The sequence below is a fragment of the Elephas maximus genome, chromosome 10 (assembly GCF_024166365.1).
Source record: "Elephas maximus indicus isolate mEleMax1 chromosome 10, mEleMax1 primary haplotype, whole genome shotgun sequence".
Lineage (NCBI taxonomy): Eukaryota > Metazoa > Chordata > Mammalia > Proboscidea > Elephantidae > Elephas > Elephas maximus.
The window spans coordinates 57,422,519-57,442,202 of NC_064828.1; the positions used below are offsets into that span (position 1 = coordinate 57,422,519).

At 36.0% G+C, this 19,684-nt stretch overlaps 1 protein-coding gene across 3 annotated transcripts in view; it reads left to right on the forward strand.

Moving 5' to 3' along the window:
- Positions 1-19,684, forward strand: part of TOGARAM1 (TOG array regulator of axonemal microtubules 1) — a 102,546-nt gene that overhangs the window by 40,201 nt on the left and 42,661 nt on the right. For 2 of the 3 annotated variants that reach the window (XM_049899210.1, XM_049899211.1), the window contains exons 8-13: positions 3,651-3,803; positions 8,297-8,395; positions 11,161-11,336; positions 13,471-13,624; positions 13,823-13,951; positions 18,178-18,331. In XM_049899210.1, the coding sequence (XP_049755167.1) occupies positions 3,651-3,803; positions 8,297-8,395; positions 11,161-11,336; positions 13,471-13,624; positions 13,823-13,951; positions 18,178-18,331 (865 nt within the window). The remainder of the gene's footprint in view (positions 1-3,650; positions 3,804-8,296; positions 8,396-11,160; positions 11,337-13,470; positions 13,625-13,822; positions 13,952-18,177; positions 18,332-19,684) is intronic. The other variant, XM_049899212.1, reaches the window with a different exon arrangement.

A 19,684-nucleotide genomic window follows, 5' to 3' on the forward strand; every position in this document is an offset into this window, starting at 1 on the left:
TAATTATTACCTTCCTAAAAAACTGTCTCTGTTTAATTGTTTGCTAAGATTTTTAATTTCACTCTTCTAAATATCTCTTAATTTCAACTCCTCTTTTTAATCTCTACTACCATTGCTTTAACGCACACTTTTTCTCATTTCTTGCCTATTTACCCTCCTGAAGGAGCCCTGGCAGCACAGTCAGGTGTTTGGCTTCTAACCGAAAGGTCTGTGGTTTAAACCTACCAGCCTCTCTTTAGGAGAAGGATGTGGCAGTCTACTTCCATAAAGATTTACAGTCTTGGAAACCCTATGAGGCAGTTCTAGTCTGTACTTTAGAGTCGTTATGAGTCGGAATCAACTCAACAGCAATGGTTTATTTTTAAAAGTTTTGGTTAACCGAAATTTTCTCCCCAGCCTAAATCTCACTGCCTTCTAATCTGTTCCCCACAATGCAAATCTGACTGCATTGTCCAGTTTCAATCCATTCAGAGCATCCTTCCATGATCTGGCCCTTGTGTTCCTCTCCAGCCTCATCTTTCATTGCTCTCTTTGTATCTTGTGCTCCAGCTAAATCAGACTACCTCCAGTATTATTGCCTGTCTCTTTGTGTTTGTAGAACCTAATTCTTCTGAAGAAATCAGTAATCCACACCACCCCCAAATGAGCTCTGAAAACAAAGCTCAGTTGCTTTCTCTGGGAAGCACTCCCTAGTTTATAAACAAAATTGATTGTTACCTCTTCTGTGATACCATTACGTCTTATATCAACCTCTATTACAGTGGTATTACAATTATTTTACTTTTTTTTTTTTTTACTGTCAGATTCTGAACCCCAGAGATTATTTCCCTTTGAATATTTACCAAGTGCCTGCCATAATCCTGAATGCCTGGTTCAGCCATGTGTGCCTGGTGTACTGGCTTGCATGAAGCTAGTGTTGAGCAAAGAGATAACTTACTCTGCTAGGCACAGGAAGAGTGTGTATGGGCTTTGGAGTCTGACACACCCCAGTTAAAATCCCATTTGATACTTAATAGCTATTGTCACACTCTGCAAGTTACTTAAAGGCTTTGAAACTCAGTTCCGTCATCTGATAATATAAACCTTGAGAAGGATAGTGAAGATTTAAATATATATAACATATACAAAGCATGCATGGTACGCATCAATTATTTGTCTTCCTTATGAGGGAAATGCAAAGAAATAGAGTGCATAAATATCCTGCAATCCTTTCTTTAAGGCTGATCGTCCTAATAAATATATTTTATAATTTTATAAATATCTATGTAAATTTGAAGAGACATGTAATTGCTACATCATATCTAGTTTATAAAGATGGATGCTTCTTTTGGAAGAATGTCTTTGAAATGGGAAAAAGAATGGATTTTGAAAACCTGGATTTGAGTTCCCCTCTGATTTTTTTTTTCTGATCCTAGCTGTATGACTTTGTGACTCACTTAATTCTCAGTAGGGTAAAAGGTCTTCCAGTGCATACTTCTATGTGCAGTATTCAGTGTTTTCCAAACTTGCCTAATCCTAGAAATCACCTGGGGTGCACGTTACAAATAGAGGTTCTGGGGTTTCATCTCCTTCATACCTCTGAAATTAATTTCCAGGGTTAGATATCTATATTTTAAACAAATAACAAGTATTTCTGGAATCAGGTTTTGGAAACACCGCTATTAATGAATTCATATAAGATACTCTTGGTTAAATTCAGCATGCTCTAAACTATTAAGTTGCTAATGATTTAGGATTTTATAAATTTGGATTTACATTTTTTGTTTGTGGGATAAGGTTTGTTTTATTTTCAGTGAGCAAGTGCTTTCTACAAGTTTAAAAAAAAGTTTATTGGTGTTTAATTACTAGAACATAAAAATGATAATGCTTAGAGTAAGGATTAACTGAAGAACAAGAACAAAAATAATAATCATGTAAAATTATAAATGCAACATTTCCACTAAAGGTTTCCACATACATCCCACCGTTACCTATTACAGCATGGTGTGCTCAATTTTCTGAATAATGTTATATTAAACTTTTCTTCATGTAGCATGAGTTTAGTGTCACCGTTATTAGAAAACATTTCTACCCAAAGCCAGTATCTCCATGTAGCTTACTATATGAATTAATGATCAAAACTAAGAAGAATTCAGGAAGATACTCATTTACTTCAGAAGTTCTGTCATTTACCATCAGATATTTTTTGAATTTTTCTCTGTGAACTGACTTAGTGCCCTTTACTCTGCAGTCTTCTCTAACCACACTACCACCAGTCTCCTCCTTTCCTCCCCCCATCCTGGTTTCTGTTAAAATACCCGCAGCATTGTTAAAGCCGAGTTGTATTTTACTATTATTATTGCTTGGAAAGTGCTACAGCTGCTAACCAAAAAAAGGGTCGGCAGTTCGAATCCGCCAGGCGCTCCTTGGAAACAATACAGGGCAGTTCTACTCTGTCTTATAGGGTCGCTATGGGTCGGAATCGACTCGACGGCACTGGGTTTGGGTTTTTTTTATTATTATTATTGCTTAATGCTTTATATAGAAGCTATATATATAAATGGAAAGTGACTTACCTATGTATCATCTGAGATATTTTATGATTTTAACAGCTACAAGGTATTAATATAGGTGATCAGTTTAAACATGTAAGTGTAGATTAAATTTTTTACATTTGTTAAAAGGAGGCTTACATTAGGGTTTTTGGTTTTTGTTTGGTTTTTAATTAGGATATAATAACATTTGGGTATTTACTATGTGGAGCCCTGGTGGCACAGTGGTTAAGAACTTGGCTGCTAACCAAAAGGCCAGCAGTTCGAATCTACCAGCCAGTCCTTGGAAACCCTATGAGGCAGTTCTACTCTGTACTATAGGGCCACCATGAGTCGGAATCAACTCAACGGCAACGGGTAGGCACTGTGCTAAGCCCTTTACATATATTTTTCTCATTTAATCCTCACAACAGTCCAGAAGAGTAACTAGTATTATCCCCATTTAAAAAAGGGGTTAAGTGTTTTCCCAGGTTCTCTCATCAGTTTAACGGGCTGTACTATGATTTAAACCAGGAACATGAGCCTAGATTCCAAAGTCTTAATCACCTATGTAGTTTACTCTCTCACTAGCAACCCCAGTATAAACCCATTACATGGGATGGGGTTGGGGGTAGGGAAATGATAGAGACGTCTCTCAGTCCACAGATTTTAAATTCTGGATTTTTAAAATTTTCTTTTTTGTATAAAGTTAAGATATTTCACTTACACGTTAAGTGCCTGTCGTATTTTTAAAGCCTATATACTTATCTTTCAAACATTGAATTTTGTGTTTTTCCTTGTAATTTTAAAGCTTTTTTATGAAATTTTTATTATAGCTTGGAACTGGTGGCGTAGTGGTTAAGTGCTATGGCTGCTAACCAAAGAGTCGGAAGTTTGAATCCACCAGGCGCTCCTTGGAAACTCTATGGGGCAGTTCTACTCTGTCCTATAGGGTCGCTATGAGTCAGAATTGACTAGACAGCACTGGGTTTGAAAAAGGTTAAAACTTTTAAAATTTGTAACATTATGTTCTGACTTTTTTAAAAGATTGGGAAAACGGATAAATTTAAAGGGGAGATATTTACCTATCATATAACATTACCTAACTCATTCAAATGAACATTTTTATTTATTTTATAGGGATCACGGCATCCAATGTAAGCATAATTGGTCAACGTATGAACTATGGGTATGGCTGTGGCAGTTTTGAAGATGATAAATCATATGACGTTTCACCTAGTATTCTAAAAATACAAAATAAGGAACACCCAAAACATTATAAGCATCCAAAAGGTTAGTAAATTTCATGACAAATTGATTTTTAAAAATTGAATGTCTTTAAGTTAGAATCCTCTCTAACCATATCAATAAAAAAATCAACTGAGAATTACTGGTTTTGAGATTTTTTTCTTGCCCTTTTGCTGATAAGTTGTTGTCCAAATAATTTTGCCAAATGGGGGAGTTCACAGGTTCGTGTATTGGTTTATGGCCTTGCCTAAGGAGCCAATCTGGGTAGCAAGTGTCCAGGAAGTTAAAACCAGGGAATCTCTGCTAACTACAAGCCCCAAAATACACACACACAGATTTTAAAAGATATTTTACCCCTAAAATGGAGTGGAGATAATCATGTGAGTAGGTGACTCCCAGATGCCTAGTTAACTTGTTACTATGGAGTAAAGCTGTGGCAACAGGAGTATTAATTTCCCTGTGGTAGGATTTGGGAAGGCTTCTTTTTTATCACTAACTATTGTTAACTATTACATTCGTTTTTCTTTTTTAATTGAGTAGCAAGTAGCAGCGCTGTAACTGCTCTGATCTTGTCTTCAGAGATTTCATTATAGCTGCAATTTTTTATTTTCCCTTAAGAGTGGAAGTGTGTGTGTGTGTATAGAAATAACCCAAATTGAGTAAGAGGGAACTTGATTAGAATATTTTTCTTGTAAATTTCTTAAAATTTAATCTGTGGTATAATTCATTATATTTGTTGACGGAGATCAGTTTTCCATTGTTTTTACAAAACTAAAGAATGACAAGGTTTTTCCATACTTACTTACATATTTTATCTTATGTAAAGACAATGAAGAACAAAAATACTTTTCTTCTTGAAGGTAACTCTTATTCCTAATGTATCACAATTTTTCATTATCTTTTTAAAAATTGTTTTGAAATAATTGCTGAATATGTTCATATACTGCTAGTGGCATTCTTTTTTGGACAGCAGAGCCCTATCCTTTTAAATTTTTTGACCAATACTTAATTCTACTCTAGGAAATTACTTTGCAAGTCATATTTCCAGCCTTATACCAAACACTAATTAGATACCTGGCCAACAAAATTCAAAATGTTCAAAACCAAACTTAAATTCCTTTCCAGACTGCTCCTCTTTGCTGTCCGTTTTTATTTGTAGCATTTACTTTTCCCCAATTTTGGTGACTTAAAACATTAGAATCATCTTTGTCTACTTCTCACCCTCAAATTTAGACAATGGCCAGCCTCCCACTTCTAAGTCTAATTTTATATGTCTGCTGCCACAGTTGTAATTTGGGCTTTTATTACCTCTTCTCTGGATAATTATATGAGCCTCCTGGTAAGGCACTCTGCCTCTTACTTTCATCCCTTTTTAATTCAGGCTGCATGCTCTTCCAGAATTATCTTTCTAAAGTATAGTCAAAACCTTGCGCAGTTTCCTACTTCCTGCAGAATAAAGTTTCTTATCTGTAGTTTGATTTTTAAGATCTTTCTAAGAATCTTGACTTTGTATAACTTTCTTGCTTTACATCTTAAACTGTTGTCGTTCAGTCAATTCCAACTCATAGCAACCCTATAAGACAGAGTAGAACTGCCCCATAGAGTTCCAAGGAGCAGCTGGTGGATCCAAACTGTTTACCTCGTGGTTAGCAGCCGAGCTCTTAACCACTGTGCCATCAGACCTCCACATTACCTCTTACTGTTCCTTTTTTCATGCCATATGCCAGCATTCTTAATACTAGAAATTTATTTAGTTTGCATGTAGAGTCTACCTAGAGTGTCCTTTCCCAGTCTTAATGTGTTCAGATCTTGTAGCTTTTTGAATACTAGCTTAAAAGCCACTTGATCAGAAATCTTTCCCCATTTCCCTGTTCTGGAGTAGCCTTTTCTTTCTGTGTTTCCTCATCCTACCCACAAACCCCAGTGCCTCCTCATCCTACCTTACAGTTAATTATTCATTTGTGTCTCATTTCATCCATACCAAATTATTACTTAAGAGTAAAGTTACTGCCCTATTCATTTTTATATCTCCATTCTGCTTTGTATGTAATGGTGCTCAGTGAACACAGGTTAAATGAATGGAGTGCTGATGAGCCAATTGAAACTGTAGCTTTGGGCAAAATCACTCAAAAATTACACCCTCGGTGGCTTCTATCAGAAAAACAGAACATAACAAGTATTCGTGAGGATGTGGAGAAAGTGGAACCCTCATCCATTGTCGGTGGGTTTGTAAAATGGTACAGCCACTGTGGAAAACAGTGTAGCAGTTCCTCAAAAAGTTAAGCATAGAATTGCCACATGACCCAGCAGTTCTACTCCTAGGTATGTATATACTCAAAAGACTTCAAAGCAGGGTCTCAGACAGATCTTTGTATACTAACGCTCATTGCAGCATTATTCACGGTAGCCAAAAGGTAGAAACAACCCAAGTGTCCATCAACAGATGACTAAATAAAGAAAATGTGGTATGTACATACGATGGTATATTATTCAGCCATAAAGAGCTATAAAGTTCTGATACCTGCTACAACATGCATGAAGCTTAAGAATATGCTAAGTGAAATAAGTCAGGCACAAAAGGACAAATATTGTATGGTCCCACTTGTATGAAATATCCAGAATAGGCAAATGCATAGACACCAGTTTGTTAGTGGTTACCAGAGGCAGGTGAGAGGGGGGAAAGGAAGAGTTAGTGCTTATGGGGTACTGAGTTCCTGTAAGGGTATGTTGGAAAAATTTGGAAACGGGTAGTGGTGATGGTTGCACAACATAAAGAATATAATGTCAACGAATTGTGCACATAAGAATGGTTGAAATGGTGAATGTTTTGTTATATATATTTAACCATAATAAAAAATTTTTTAAATTACATCCTCAAATAATACTGAGTGCAATGCTGAATGCGATAAAAAGGCTCCCAAAAGATATATGTGAATAGATTCATTTTACAAAAAACTTAGACTTTTTTTGGATTAGCTTTCAGAGCCAGCTCCTCTTCCCATTCCTCTCCTCTGTAAGCTGCTTTTTGAACTTGCCTATTTTCCATCGTAATAACTTGGAGCCCTGATTAATGACTTCAGAAGGTGATTAATGATGGATGCTTGGAGTGTCAGGAGACTAGATCGATCCCACGTGTTAACATTTTCTCTACTTAAATGAACCAGACAAATGTAAGAAGGAGAGATTACATAACAAAGAATCCTTTAAACATTATATATATATATATATATGAATTGAGACTTAACATTTCTTTGCTCAGAAGAGTGAAAAAAGTAAAAGTACCATTAAAAATGATTAATTGCATTAGTTTTTCTAATAATGAAATTAAACTACTTAGCACTAACATGCTCTTGTATTTCTTTCCTCATGAAATTTGCATAGTTATTCAATCATCTCTTTACTGTTTATGTATAGATTTTATGCTTGTGGACTGTTTTGGGGGGAAGTTATTCCATCTACTAAAATATGCTTCCCTTTATCGCTGAATACCTTTCTGGGCTACCAGATTTTTCTGTCAGCTAGTATGTGCTGTAAGAATCCAGACTAATTTTGATTATCCCATATTATACTTAAATAAGATGGTAAACGTGAAAAATTATCACCTGCAAGGGCTTCTTTCTTTAGTCTCTGCCATGTTCACATAAAGCCAAAACAGTCATTTGCTTTAGCAGGTTAGCAAAGTAATCTGTATGCTTACTTTTTAAAAAATCAGTTTTTTGATCAAATTTACCAATAGTTAACTGCTTTACTTTCATTGACCCTAAAATAATTTTGCTTTTTCTTGTTTCTGCCCTTACAATCATCTAACATATGTTTATTGAGTACCTATTATGTGCCAAACATTACTAGTGTCTAGGAAAAAATGATAATAAAGAATAGACATAGGTCCTATCCCATGGATCTTACAGCCTAGTAAGAGAGAGAAATCATCACAAATTGAGATAAAAGTTAGCCTAGGTAAATACAGGGAGCTGTGAGATTGACCTAAGCTGGTTTGGGAGGTTAGAGAAGGCTTTCCTTCATAATTATGTCTTTGTTCTAGATTGTTATACTGTGACTATTTGCTTGTATGTCTCTCCCAAGGAATCCTGGTGGCATGGTGATTAAGTGCTCAGCAGCTAACTGAAAGGTTGGCAGTTCAAACCCACCAGCAGCTCTGGGGGTGAAAGATGTGGCTGGCTACTTCCATAAAGATTACAGCCTTGGAAACCCTATGGGGCAGTTCTATTCTGTCCTGTAGTGTCATTATGAGTCAGAATCAACCCAGTGGCAATGGAGTTTATGTTTCTTCCACCTCTAACCCTGAAGTATGCGAGCTCCTTAAGGGAAGGAAGATTTTTTTTCTCTCTAATGCCTGGCCATAGTAGGTCTTTTAATTATAAATATTTATTGAATTAGTGGATGTATGTGAATATATAAATTATAAAATCTTTGTATGAAATAAAATTTTAGTTTTAAAAGGCCAAGTTGCAGTATCGTAAAGTATCATAATATTTGTAAAAGTGGGGTCTGTATTTTTTTGTTTTTGTTTTTTTTAGGATTTACAGGGTCAGCATCAAATTTACAGCAAATTTCCAGTTTTGACTTGACATCCACAAATACCTTATCAGAAGACTCAGTAGTAGTTGTTGGAAAAGGTATTTCGAAGTTATTTAGCTTTTTAACTTCATGTCCTCTTCACACTTAAGCAAAGTATATCAGTAAAGAATAGAGAAGAGTATAATATAGGTGTTGAATAGAATTTGTTTCTCAAAAATTATTAATTTGAAAGAATTAGAAGTGAATACTTACCTTCACATTTCTACCTTCTAAAAAACTAAATTTATTTCAGTAGTTTTCAGACTCAGGAAGCATCAAAAGGAGATGGAAGAGTCACTGTACCAAAAAGAATTGGTCGATGCTCAGCCATTTCAGGAGACAGCATATGATTAAGAATCAGTGGTACTGAAGGAAGAAGTCCAAGCTGCATTGAAGGCATTGAGGAAAAACAAGGCTTCAGGAATTGACGGAATACCAATTGAGATGTTTCAACAAACAGATGCAATGCTGGGAGCACTCACTTGTCTGTGCCAAGAAATTTGGAAGACAGCTACCTGGCCAACCAAATTGGAAAACCAAAAAAATCAAACCTGTTGCTATCAAGTCGATTCTGACCCATAGCGACCAAATGGAAGAGATCCGTATTTGTGCCCATTCCAAAGATGATCCAGCAGAAAGCGGAAATTATTGAACAATATCATTATGACTTGCAAGTAAAATTTTGCTGAAGATGATTCAAAAGCAGTGGCAGCAGTACATCGACCAGGGAGCTGCCAGAAATGCAGGCCAGATTCAGAAGAGGATGTGGAACAAGAGATATTATTGCTGATGTCAGATAGACCTTGGCAGAAAGCAGAGAATACCATAAATATGTTTACCTGTGTTTTACTGACTACACAATGGCATTCAGTTGTGTGGATCATAACAAATTATGGACAACATTGCAAAGAATGGGAATTCCAGAACACTTAATTGTACTCATGAGGAACCGTACATAGACCAAGAGGCAGTCACTTGAACAGAACAAGGCATTACTGTGTGGCTTAAAATCAGGAAAGGTGTGCATCAGGGTTATATCTTTTCACTATATTTATTCAATTTATTATGCTGAACGGATAATCCAAGAAGCCAGACTATATGAGGAAGAACACAGCATCAGGATTGGAGAAAGACTTATTAACAGTCTGCGATATACAGATGACCCAACCTTGCTTACTGAAAGTGAAGAAGACTTGAAGCACTTACTGATTAAGATCAAATACTCCATCGTTCAGTATGAATTACTTCAATATAAAGAAAACAAAAATCCTCACAGCTGGACCAATAAGGAACATCATGATAAATGGAGAAAATATTGAAGTTATCAAGGATTTCATTTTACTTGGATCTACAACTATCTCCCATGAAAGCAGCAGTAAAGAAATCAAACAATATATTGCATTGGGCCAGCCTACCGCAAAAGAACTCTTTAAAGTGTTAAAAAGCAAAGATGTCACTTGAAGGACTAAGGTACACCAGACCCAAACCAGGGTATTTTCAATAATTTCATATGCATATGAAAGTTAGTGAATAAGGAAGACCAAAGAAGAATTGATACCTTTGAATTATAGTGTTGGACAAGAATATTGAATATACCGTGGACTGCCGGAAAAAAAAACAAATCTGTCTTGGAGGAAGTACTGCCAGAATGCTCTTTGGAAGCGAGGCTGGTGAGACTTTGTCTCACAAACTTTGGACGTATTATTAGAAGGGACCAATCCCTGGAGAAGGACATCTTGCTTGGTAAAGTAGAGGATCAGAAAAAAAAAGGAAGACCCTCAGCGAGATGGGTTGACACAGTGGCTGCAACAATGGACTGAAACATAGCAAAGATTATGATGATGATGTAGGACCTAACAGTGTTACATTCTGTTGTACATAAGGTCGCTTTGATTTGAAACTGACCCGACAGCACCTAACAACAACAACAATTTTCAGAGAGATATGTGGTGTGATAACTGCAGTTTAAATACTCCTAAGATAACTTTAAGATAGCTAAGGCTGTGTTGCATAGTTTAAATTAAAAGGTAGTCCTTATTTATAAGCTTAATAATCAATATAAATTAGTAATGTATTGTCCTCCATAAAAAATGTGAACGAATCAAAATTTAGTTCCTAAGTTATATGATTTAGGGATAATAGAGGATCTTTGAATGACATATTTACAGGTATCCTTTAAAATTTGCCTTGGCTTTTTAGTAACAGTTTCTTTTTTTAATTGTAAAACTAGAATGTGATGACATACATTGATAGTGTGCATCTTAAACTATCTCTGTTCAGTATAATGAATTCCTTGAAAATATTTCCTAACTTCTTTGCTTGAGTCACATTAAGTTTCTCCTCAGATTGACTCCTGTCTACTCTTACAGCCTTATTTTCTGTTATTCCTCTATTTGCCTTGTCCCCAACCAAACTAATTTATTCAGTTTACATACAAAGTTCATACTTGTTCTGCTCTGCCTACAAACATCCTCATCTCATAGGATGTTCTCCTTTCCTTCCTTTACGCCTATCCAAATCCAACCTATCTTCCAATCCCAACTCCTTGAAACCATCTTAAACTCAGCCAACACCATCATTCCTGTGAACTCAGTACATAGAGTATGTGGTTCTCATTTGATATTAATCATGCAGTGCCTTGTGACAACTTCTATATTACTGTCCTGTTATATTATTTGTTTTTATTTTTTATGATTATTTAACTTGTCTTCCTTACTAACTATATTGTTTACTTCTTGAGGATAAGAGCCCTGCCTTAACCTTTGTCATGCAGAGTGCCCTCACACAAATGCCTAATGACTATTTGATGGTTGATTGATTTCAGGTGTATTCGGAAGCCCAAATTCAGCACCAGCAACTTGCAGCCAATCAGTGATATCTTCTGTGGAAAATGGGGATACGTTTTCTATTAAACAAAGTATTGAACCACCATCGGGGATTTATGGAAGAGCAGTCCAGCAAAGTATTCCATCATACCTTGATGTTGAGAATGAAAAAGATGTAAGGTTATGTATTAACTATTAAGATAAGTTTAAGCCTATAAGATGTCTTCATTTTGTGTTTATCAAATTCGGTGTGGTGAATGTTTTTTGATTAAATTTTTTTAATATTGGTGTTCATACTCAAGAATAAAGTAAAACTACAGTAAATGTTATAACATATACAATCGTGCAACAACAGTAATAACGACTTGGGAATAGATACATAGGCTAATATGAATGCTAAATAGGTGAGGGGGGTCATATGGGAGTATACCTGTGTACATATACGGGTATGGTTATGGCTATTTCTACATGTATATTTGTAAATGCTTCATGCATACTCATATATATAATAGAGTATATAAGGGGCACGGTTATAGAAACTACTTAGAAATTAGGACTGAACTACTGGACATGAAGGCTAAGGACCATAGTCTTGGGGGACATCTAGGTCAATTGACAAAACACAACTCATAAATGTTTTATATCCTAGCCTGGTGAGTAGCATCTGGGGCCTTAAAAGCTGTCAAGAGACCATCTAAGAAGCAGCTATTTGTCTCTTCCCGTCTAGAAGAAAGGAGAATGAAGAAAACCGAAAACTCAATGAAGCAATTAGTCCAAAGGACTCATGGCCCACGTGAACCACAGCCTCCTCTAACCTGAGATCAGAAGAACTAGATAGTACCCAGCTGCTACTACGAACCATTCTGACAGGAATAACAAAAAAATGTCCTGGGCAGAATGGGTAAAAAAATTTAGAACAAAACTCAAATTAAAAAAAAAAAAGACCAGACTTTCTGGTCTGAAGAAGACTGAGGGAACCCCCAAGACTATTGCCCTAGGACAGCCTTCTAACTTGAAACTGTAGACACTGTCCGCCCACCTTTCAACCAAATAATAGACAGGGCTATAAAATTAACAATAACATCCATGAAGAATGTGCACCTTAGAACATCAGACTATACGAGACCAAAGGAACAACAGTTGCCCAAAACCAAAGATGAAAAAACAGGGAGGGACAGGGAAACTGGACTAATGGAAACGAGGAACCCAGGGAGGAAATGGGGAGAGTGCTGACACATTGCGGGGATTGCAACCAAGGTCATGAGACAATTTGTGTAAGGATCATTGATTGGAAATTTAATTTGCTATGTAAACTGTTACATAAAGCACAGTTTAATGTTTAAAAAAATCTTGTCGATGTAACTAAAATTCTCATCCTTACTCATTTAAATGCTGTTCCTTTTCTCATTCTGGGGAGCCCTAGTGGCGCAATGGTTAAGAGCTACAGCTGCTGACCAAGAGGTCAGCAGTTCAAATCCACCAGCTGCTCCTTGGAAACCCTGTGGGGCAGTTCTGCTGTGTCCTATAGGGTCACTATGGGCTGGAATTGACTCGATGACAATGGGTTTTTCTCATTCTGGTATTACAGCATTTTTTTTTTAGTATATAGTTCCTGGGTGGAGCAAACGGTTAAGCACTCAGCTACTATCTGAAAGGTTGGAGGTTCTTACTCACCTAGAGGAGTCTCAAAAGAAATGATTGCCAATCTATTGAAAGGTCACAGCTTTGAAAACCCTATGGAGTGCAGTTCTACCATGCAACACATGGGATCTCCATGAGTTGGAGCCAACTTAATGACAACTAACAACAATAACACTATATATGTATGTATGTATACACACGCATAGGTGCATATTCAGGCAGCCCTGGCAGCGCAATGTTTAAGCACCAAGGTGCTAACCTGAAGGTTGGCAGTTCAAACCCATCCAGCAGCTCTGAAGGAGAAAGACCTGGTGAACTATTTCTGTAAAAATTACAGCCAAGAAAACCCTATAGGGCAGTTCTACTCTCACATGGAATCTCTATGAGTCGGAATCAACTTGATGACACATAATAACATATACATATTCAGTAGTTTTCTAGGATACACTCAAGGAATAACAAACTAATATCCTCAAGCACAAATTCCATTGTGTGTTAGCACCGTGTAGTTCTATTAGATTTTAGGATTCATGGAATAATGACTAAGAAATACATAGTTTATTTTGTTTAGACATTTAATGTATATATACAGATATCTGACTTTAAGATAGTTATTTTAAATACCAAACTCCCTGAATACTTTCAGATATTTCAACTTTTTCATGCAGACCAAAGTTTCTATTTCAAAGTCTACTTATGATAAAATGAGGCGAAAGAGAGAAGAAGAGAAAGAAATTTTTGACATTAAAGATTTTGAAAAAAAGGAACAGAATCCCTGGGAACGAATAAAACATACAGGAACTGAGAAAATGACATCTGAAAGTAAGTGGAATTTAAATTCTGGTGAAATTTTGGACTAAAAATATGCTAAAGCTATTAATAGGGTTTAGCAGCAGGTGATACGTGGCTATGGGTGGAATACGTTGGCCTATAACATTGAAATTTGAAAGACCCAGTAACTTCTATTATAATAAATATTCTTTTTCATAAAAAGGAAATGACTGTTTTTCTCCCCTCTAGACTTACATATTTCTGGAGAGGAGGTGAAAAAAAATGAGAGTTCCTCTTTAGAAAACATTGCCTTCCACCCTCCATTGAAAGGAGGGGCCGGTTTAAAAAGGTCACCATCTTTGGTGTTTTCAGATTCAGGTAAGTCACTTGTTGAGATGTAAAGAATAACATCCAAATGCTTGTTAAACTAAAGAGACCACATATGATCCAGTACATTTGTGACAGAAGGAGCACTGAACTTGGAGTCAGAAGACCTGGCTTCTAAAGAATCAGTTCTGCCTTTAATTAGCTTCATGACCTGGAAAAACTCACTTAATAACTCTGGCTTCAATTTTCTTCCCCTATAAATGTCCAAATTATTTTTAAGGTCTAGTAATTATCTCTAAGATCACTTCTATAGTCCCTTGAAATTTTTCTGGATTTTTCTGATAAGTGGCCTCCAGTAACTGAGATGGTAAAGCTGGTTTGTATTAGATCATAATCAAAAAATTAATTGCATTTGTCATTTATTCAACCTATTCATTGAGTATCTGTTATGTTCTATGCCTGGCCAAGAGTAGATTTCACGTTTCCTGTGCTACTTTTAAAACATATTGAATAGATCTCGGTACTACAGCAGCAAGTAGGAAAAATCAGGTTGAAAAGGAAAATTGCATGAACTATAATAAACATTAAGGATTATTGTTTATTGTTTTGTTTTTTAAGGAATAAATTGTGTGAACTATAATATTGTTGTTTTTGTCGGGTGCCATCAAGCCAGTTCCTTGGAGATAAGTATAAAACAGATTTGAACTAGATGAATGTCTGAGGTTCTTCCTAACCTGTATTTCTTTTATAATGCTAGAAGTATAGTTATTGTTGGTTGCCATCAAGTTAGTTCCGACTTATGGCGACCCCACATATGCAGAGTAAAACTGCACCATAGGGTTTTCGAGGCTGTGACCTGTCAGAAGCAGATCGCCAGGCCTGTCTTCTGAAGTGTCTCTGGGTTGGTTCGAATCACCAGACTTACAGCTGGTAGTTCAGCGCTTAACCAGAAGTAAAATTTTTAAATTTTACTTTAAAATTCTGCATTCCTAAAGCTAATCAATGTAGATGATGTATCTTATCAGAGGTATTGGTCTGTAAAATTGGTGGCTGAACATGGCCCTAGGGTTAAGTGTAGACATTTGTAAAATTTAAACCTCTTTGTTACCATTCTCAATTTCACTATTTATTTTAGTCATAAAATTCTTGGAAACCGTATGGGATAATTCTACTCTGTCCTACAGGGTTGCTATGAGTCGGTCAGCTCAGTCAACTTAGTGGCAATGAGTTTGGTTTTTGGTTTATTCTTGCTAAAGACGTTAACTAATTTCATGGTTTTCATCTATTGATTCTACAGAGTTTTGTTTCTAAGAAGTATAAGAAGAGTGTTTTCTTGAGGTCACTCCTGTACTATTTGAATATAAGAATATACTTATAAAATTTTTACATAGATCAACCCAAAATGTAAATGTATAGGCCCTATTTTTAGCTATGAAAATATTGTCAGAAATAATTTTTAATAACAAAATTCCAATTGGATATGTCTCCTTAAAAAAAGCTATATATCCGTTAGACCAGTGCTACTCGAAGTATGTGGTCCATGCACTAGATGAACTGTCTATTACCAGTCTGTGATTAAGGAAATACAAAAAGTGAAAGTAAGCTTTTAGAAACTATTTTAACAAATTTATATTGCCACAGCATTTTTTGTATATTTTATAAAAGTTTAAATAAAAAAATACAAAACTCAGTTTGAGCAGCACTGCTTTAAATTGATATTCTGTACATCTCCTTTTGCAGAATACAATTTGTGTTGTTTTACTTTACTTTTTATCGGGTGTATAGGCAGGCAGTGGCACTTGATAGTGGTATAAGCTCAAGACAGTAAATTTGGTCTTTATCTATGTCTCTTCCTAATAAATTAATATTGTGATAGTTATTACACTATCATATAATAATATAGAGTAAGTGAAGCACTTAGCACAATGCCAGGAAAAATCTCAGTAAATAATACTAGTGCTATTTTGTATTTGGTATTCTTTCAGTTTTGTGATAGTCCAAAACTGGAGAATTACATTGATGACATATCAGTCTTACATATGAGGCCTAATGAGGGTACATCTGAGCCATTAAAAAAATGAAATGAGGTCTATTTATTCTTTAACTGGCATATCTTCTTCCTCATAAATAATTTACTCTAACAGAAAGTGGTACTAATACTATAGTAATCCAAAATATCATGATATTTTTATCTTTTTATATATCTTTTCTTCTCAGGTGTATGATAAACTTCTTGAAAGCAGAAATTCTGTCTTAGGCCTGTTTATTTAAAATCATATGTGCTAGTGGACCTAGAACAAAGTCCTGCCTCTGCCACTCATTAGCATTTGGATTTCGAACAAATTTAAATTTCTTAGCTTCTATAAAACGCACTCATTTTCCCAGCTGCAAAGTAAAGATAATGAGGTATCTACCTCAGGTTTTTTGAGAGAACTAAATGCAATAAAGGTTGTAAAGTATTTAGCACAAGGTCTGGAACGAAATGCTTAATAAACGTTAGCTAAAAAAAAAAAAAAAAAAAATTTTTTTTTTTTAATGTCATTAATCCTCGTGGGGTAGTTTTACTCTGTCGTCCAGGTTCACTGAGTCAGAATTTAACTCGACAGCAATGGGTTTGGTGTTTTGATTTGGAAGTATCATTAATATCTTGTTGCCTTTGGAATTTAAATGGCTAATTGAAGTATCTGAATGTTATTTGTCTACAACATCAAGTGAAATTTCTTATATTTGTGATTTCGTGTAGCATTTTCTCACAAATAGCATTGTTGACAAACATTATCTTTTAATGGTAGCCATTTATACAGCCTAGTATTTTCTTTTTTAAAATATCTCTTTATTTGGAAAAATAACCAAAGATCCTTACTCTTTTACAAAAGCTATTGGTCATTCTTTTTCATTGTTTCCTTTCGAATAGCTCCACTACAGGAATCTTGTATTGTGCAGCGCTCTCAGAGCACTCAGTAACTATGATTTGTGTCCCTAACACCTAGGGCAGGGCCTTACATCTAGAAAATGCTTAGCAAATGCCCGATTATGAAGAAATATTGTTCTTATTACTAAATGTGGTCTTATGGTTTATAATAGGCCATTAATTCTATACCAATAGAGAAAACAACTAAAATTCCATATGTAAATGCCGTGAATCTTCATTGTCAGATAAATAGTAAAACAGGCATATATCCATATGTTTTTACAAAATGGGATCAAATTGCTTTCTATTGACTTTTAGCTTTTTAAAAATACCCAGACTTAGTCTATGACTCATGACTGAAAAACCACTTACATAGTTATATTAAATACAGTGTATTAATAATTTTGTTTATAAAAAATAAGACTTAAGGGTTTGGGGACTATGCCTTAAGGGGACTTCTAAGTCAATGGGCATAATAAACTCTATTATGAAAACATTCTGCATCCCACTTTGAACTGTGGCGTCTGGGGTCTTAAATGCTAACAAGCGGCCATCTAAGATGCATCAATTGGTCTCAACCCACCTGGATCAAAGGAGAATGAAGAACACCAAGGTCACACGATAAATATGAGCCCAAGAGACAGAAAGGGCCACATGAACTAGAGACTTACATCATCCTGAGACCAGAAGAACTAGATGGTGCCCGGCTACAACTGATGACTGCCCTGACAGGGAGCACAACAGAGAACCCCTGAGGGAGCAGGACAACAGTGGGATGCAGACCGCAAATTCTCATAAAAAGACCAGACTTAATGGTCTGACTGAGACTAGAAGAATCCCTGTGGTCATGGTCCCCAAACCTTCTTTTGGCCCAGGACAGGAACTATTCCTGAAGACAACTCATCAGACATGGAAGGGACTGGACAATGGGTTGGAGAGAGATGCTGATGAAGAGTGAGCTACTTGTATCAGGTGGACATTTGAGACTGTGTCGGCATCTCCTGTCTGGAGGAGAGATGGGAAGGTAGAGAGGGTTAGAAACTGGCAAAAGGGTCACAAAAGGAGAGACTGGAAGAAGGGGACGGGCTGACTCATTAGGGGGAGAGTAAATGGGGGTATGTAGTAAGGTGTGTATAAGCTTATGTGACAGACTGGCTTGATTTGTAAACTTTCACTTAAAGCACAATAAAAATTATTTAAAAAATAACGACTTCAAATAGCTTTGGTTTCTGGATGTTAATTTTACTAGAGACTAAACTAATAGTTCTAGTTTCTGTAAGAGATACTCATAACATCTGAAATCAGAATACCATTTGTACTCATCTTATATCAAGGCACTCTGATGCTTTTTTATGCTTTGTTTTAGGTGAAGCATCTCCTGGAGCCATTCCACAGTTTAGAGAAAGGATGCCATCTGTCACTCATAGTCCAGAAATAATGGATTCATCAGAACTACGGCCATTTTCCAAACCAGAAATAGCACTGACAGAAGCCCTAAAGCTTTTAGGTGATGAAGATTGGTAAGCTCACCATTTCTAACATCCCCCAAAAGAAAACATCCAGAAGTTTTCTATAGATTTTTTTAATTAAAAACCTTGAAGCACATTTCCTATTAGAGTAGTCCTACAAATGATTGCTTTAGTTCTTAGGCAAGTCTGAAACTGTCTTTTCAACTTTTATTATGTAGCTGAACTCTGGTCCTAATAGTACTATAATACCATTTATATTATCATTTACATACCATAAGGATATAGTTTAGCTTTATAATGGATTAAGCAGACCTTTTGGTGTTAAGAATATACATCTCGTGTCCTTGGTGTTCATTCTACTTTGGTCCAGGTGGGTTGAGACCAATATTGATGCATCTTAGATATCCACTTGCTAGCGTTTAAGACCCCAGAGCCCACTCTCAAAAGTGGGATGCAGAATGTTTTCTTAATAGATTTTATTATGTCAATTGACTTAGATATCCCTTGAAAACCATAGTTCCCAAACCCCCACCCCTGCTACGCTGGCCTTCGAAGCATTCAGTTTATTCAGGAAACTCCTTTGCTTTTGGTTTAGTCAGTTGTCCTGACCCCGTCTGTATTGTGTGTAGTCTTTCCCTTCACCTAAAGTAGTTCTTATCTACCATCTAATTAGTGACTACCTCGTTCCACCTTTCCTCCCTCCCCCCTCTTGTAACCATCAAAGAATATTTTCTTCTCTGAACTGTTTCTTGAGTTCTTATAATAGTGGTCTTATACAATATTTATCCTTTTGCATCTGACTAATTTCACTCAGCATAGTGCCTTCCAGAGTCCTCCATGTTATGAAATGTTTCACAGATTTCTCATTGTTCTTTATTGATGCGTAGTATTCCATTGTGTGAACATAGGATAATTTATCCATTCATCCGTTGATGGGCACCTTGATTGCTTCCATTTTTTGCTATTGTAAACAGTGCTGCAGTGAGCATGGGTGTGCATATATCTGTTCGTGTAAAGGCTCTTATTTCTCTAGGATATATTACAAGGAGTGGGATTACTGAATCGTATGCTAGTTCTAGTTCTAGCTTTTTAAGGAAGCGCTAAATCGATTTCCAAAGTGGTTGTACCATTTGACATTCTCACCAGCAGTGTAGAAGTGTTCCAGTTTCTCCACAGCCTCTCCAGCATTTATTGTTTTGTGTCTTTTGGATTAATGCCAGCCTCATTGGAGTGAGATGAAATCTCATTGTAGTTTTGATTTGCATTTCTCTAATGGTTAATGACTGTGAGCATTTCCTCATGTATCTATTAGCTACCTGAATGTCTTCTTTAGTGAAGTGTCTGTTCATATATTTTTCCCATTTGTTAATAGGGTTATTTGTCTTTTTGCTGTTGAGTTTTTGC